This window comes from Meleagris gallopavo, unplaced genomic scaffold (genome assembly GCF_000146605.3).
Source record: "Meleagris gallopavo isolate NT-WF06-2002-E0010 breed Aviagen turkey brand Nicholas breeding stock unplaced genomic scaffold, Turkey_5.1 ChrUn_random_7180001956030, whole genome shotgun sequence".
In the NCBI taxonomy this organism is placed as follows: domain Eukaryota; kingdom Metazoa; phylum Chordata; class Aves; order Galliformes; family Phasianidae; genus Meleagris; species Meleagris gallopavo.
In genome coordinates, this window is record NW_011216639.1 from 12,368 (window position 1) to 14,077 (window position 1,710).

The 1,710-nt window shown below is 43.9% G+C and overlaps 1 protein-coding gene across 1 annotated transcript; it reads right to left on the reverse strand.

Moving 5' to 3' along the window:
* Nucleotides 1-401: 401 nt before the first annotated feature.
* On the reverse strand, nt 402-1,142 carry LOC104917135 (gem-associated protein 8-like). Its single transcript, XM_010728247.3, has one exon. The coding sequence runs from the start codon at nt 1,047-1,049 to the stop codon at nt 459-461; it is 591 nt and encodes a 196-aa protein (XP_010726549.1). The 5' UTR covers nt 1,050-1,142; the 3' UTR covers nt 402-458.
* Nucleotides 1,143-1,710: the final 568 nt, after the last annotated feature.

The window sequence follows — 1,710 nt, forward strand, 5'->3', positions numbered from 1 at the left end:
ATGATGATCAAGATCTGAGATAAATACTAAATGTTTGGCTTACATCCCCTGCCTAATGACTTGGCTCCAGATCAAGATGCAAAATAAAGAGAAACTTCTGGTACAGTATAGAATGAAGAGCACCTTAGGGATGCAGAGACAAGAGAAAGGTCTCGGAATTTTACTGCTGGGTTAGCCAAAGAAGAACAATCAAAATGGCTGCTCCATAATATAGAACACACTGAGGTTTACCCTGGGGTTCAGTGAGGTTCATGTAGTGAAGCGCTTCCTCTGGATTCCCCTCTCGACCATACAGCATGTTAGCTATATTTAACCTTCAGTTTCAAGAACCCCTGAATTTTTAAGAATACTGTCTCCTAGACAAGCATGTTATTCTCCTTTCTGCGGTCATAATTCTTTCTCTTTCTCACAGAAAGTGTTTGAAGATTTTTCTAACAGTTATTTCTAATGAATCGTACTCAACTGTACCCATTGGTTTTGCCTGATTCAATCTGCTTGGCTTGTCCACCTGCAGTGCCTGTTTCTGTAACTGTTACACAACCTGTAAACTCTGAAGCTGTCCACGACTCATTGGCATGGCCACGAAGCACAGGAAAACACAAAACAAGCACAGACTTACGTAGTTCTTCCCGATGCCTCTCTGTTTGGGCAAAAAACTGGCGAAGCTCCTCTGTGATCTCCATGTTACTCAGGTCATATTCAAACTCCCCTTCGGACTCCAAGTCTTCGTCCACTTCAGAGTCTTCCTCTTCCTCCTCCCTGTCATCATCCTCCTTCCCTGGCTGGGCATCCATGTACTGCTGAGCTCTGCCACGTGGGCTATAGTTGGAAAAATGGCTGTGGGTACACGGGGGGTCATCCCCATCCCAATCTGAGTAGCGGCTGCTTGGAGAAGCTGCGTAAGGAGGCCATGGTACATGATAAACGGACTCCATGGCTTTCCTGTAGGCTTCCTGGTGTCTGTGCATCCAGCGCATAGCTAAATCATAGTGCTTCCAGTATCTTGCATACATTTTCTGAAAATACCATGGCTCAGTTTCCTCCTGCATCCAAATGGGGGGAGACACACGTGGAAGAGAAAACAAGCAGTAATCGAGAGGTAAAACACTGGAAGAGTAAGCCCTATATTTGTATTTTAATCATCCATCGCTCTTTTCCTAAGGCAAAAAAATATCTAAAAGAAAAGGGCAACTGTTAACACGGTACACATGCATTACACTTTGTTACTCTTACAAGAGATTGTTTTTTCATCATCACATCTACCAAGGAAGAACTGGCAACAGAGAGCTGCAGAGTCCAGGAGGTTTTTTCCACACAAGTGTTTGTACTGCCATGGTGGAAGTCAGTGGTTTTTAGGGAAAACGCTCTGTGGATATATTCCACATTTCCTTTAACCACTCACATGACTTTTAGGGACGGACTCATTCCAAGGTGTACGCATTACAACCGACACCTGATTTCCAAATCCGCAGGCGGAAAACACAGGAGATTAAAATTCCTCCATATTAAACAAAGGCATTCATTTTATCCAGTAACATATTTCCTCCAGCTGTCTGCCAAAGTAAGTTTCTCAGGAAAGGTCAAATGGCAATTCAGCCCAGTTCATACAGCCATCGTGGCCTCGATCAAAAACAAGCCTGTATTTAGCCCACTTCCAGTTGCCAGTAAATCTCCCTTTTGCACTCCTCAGCAACCAACACATGAAAAAGG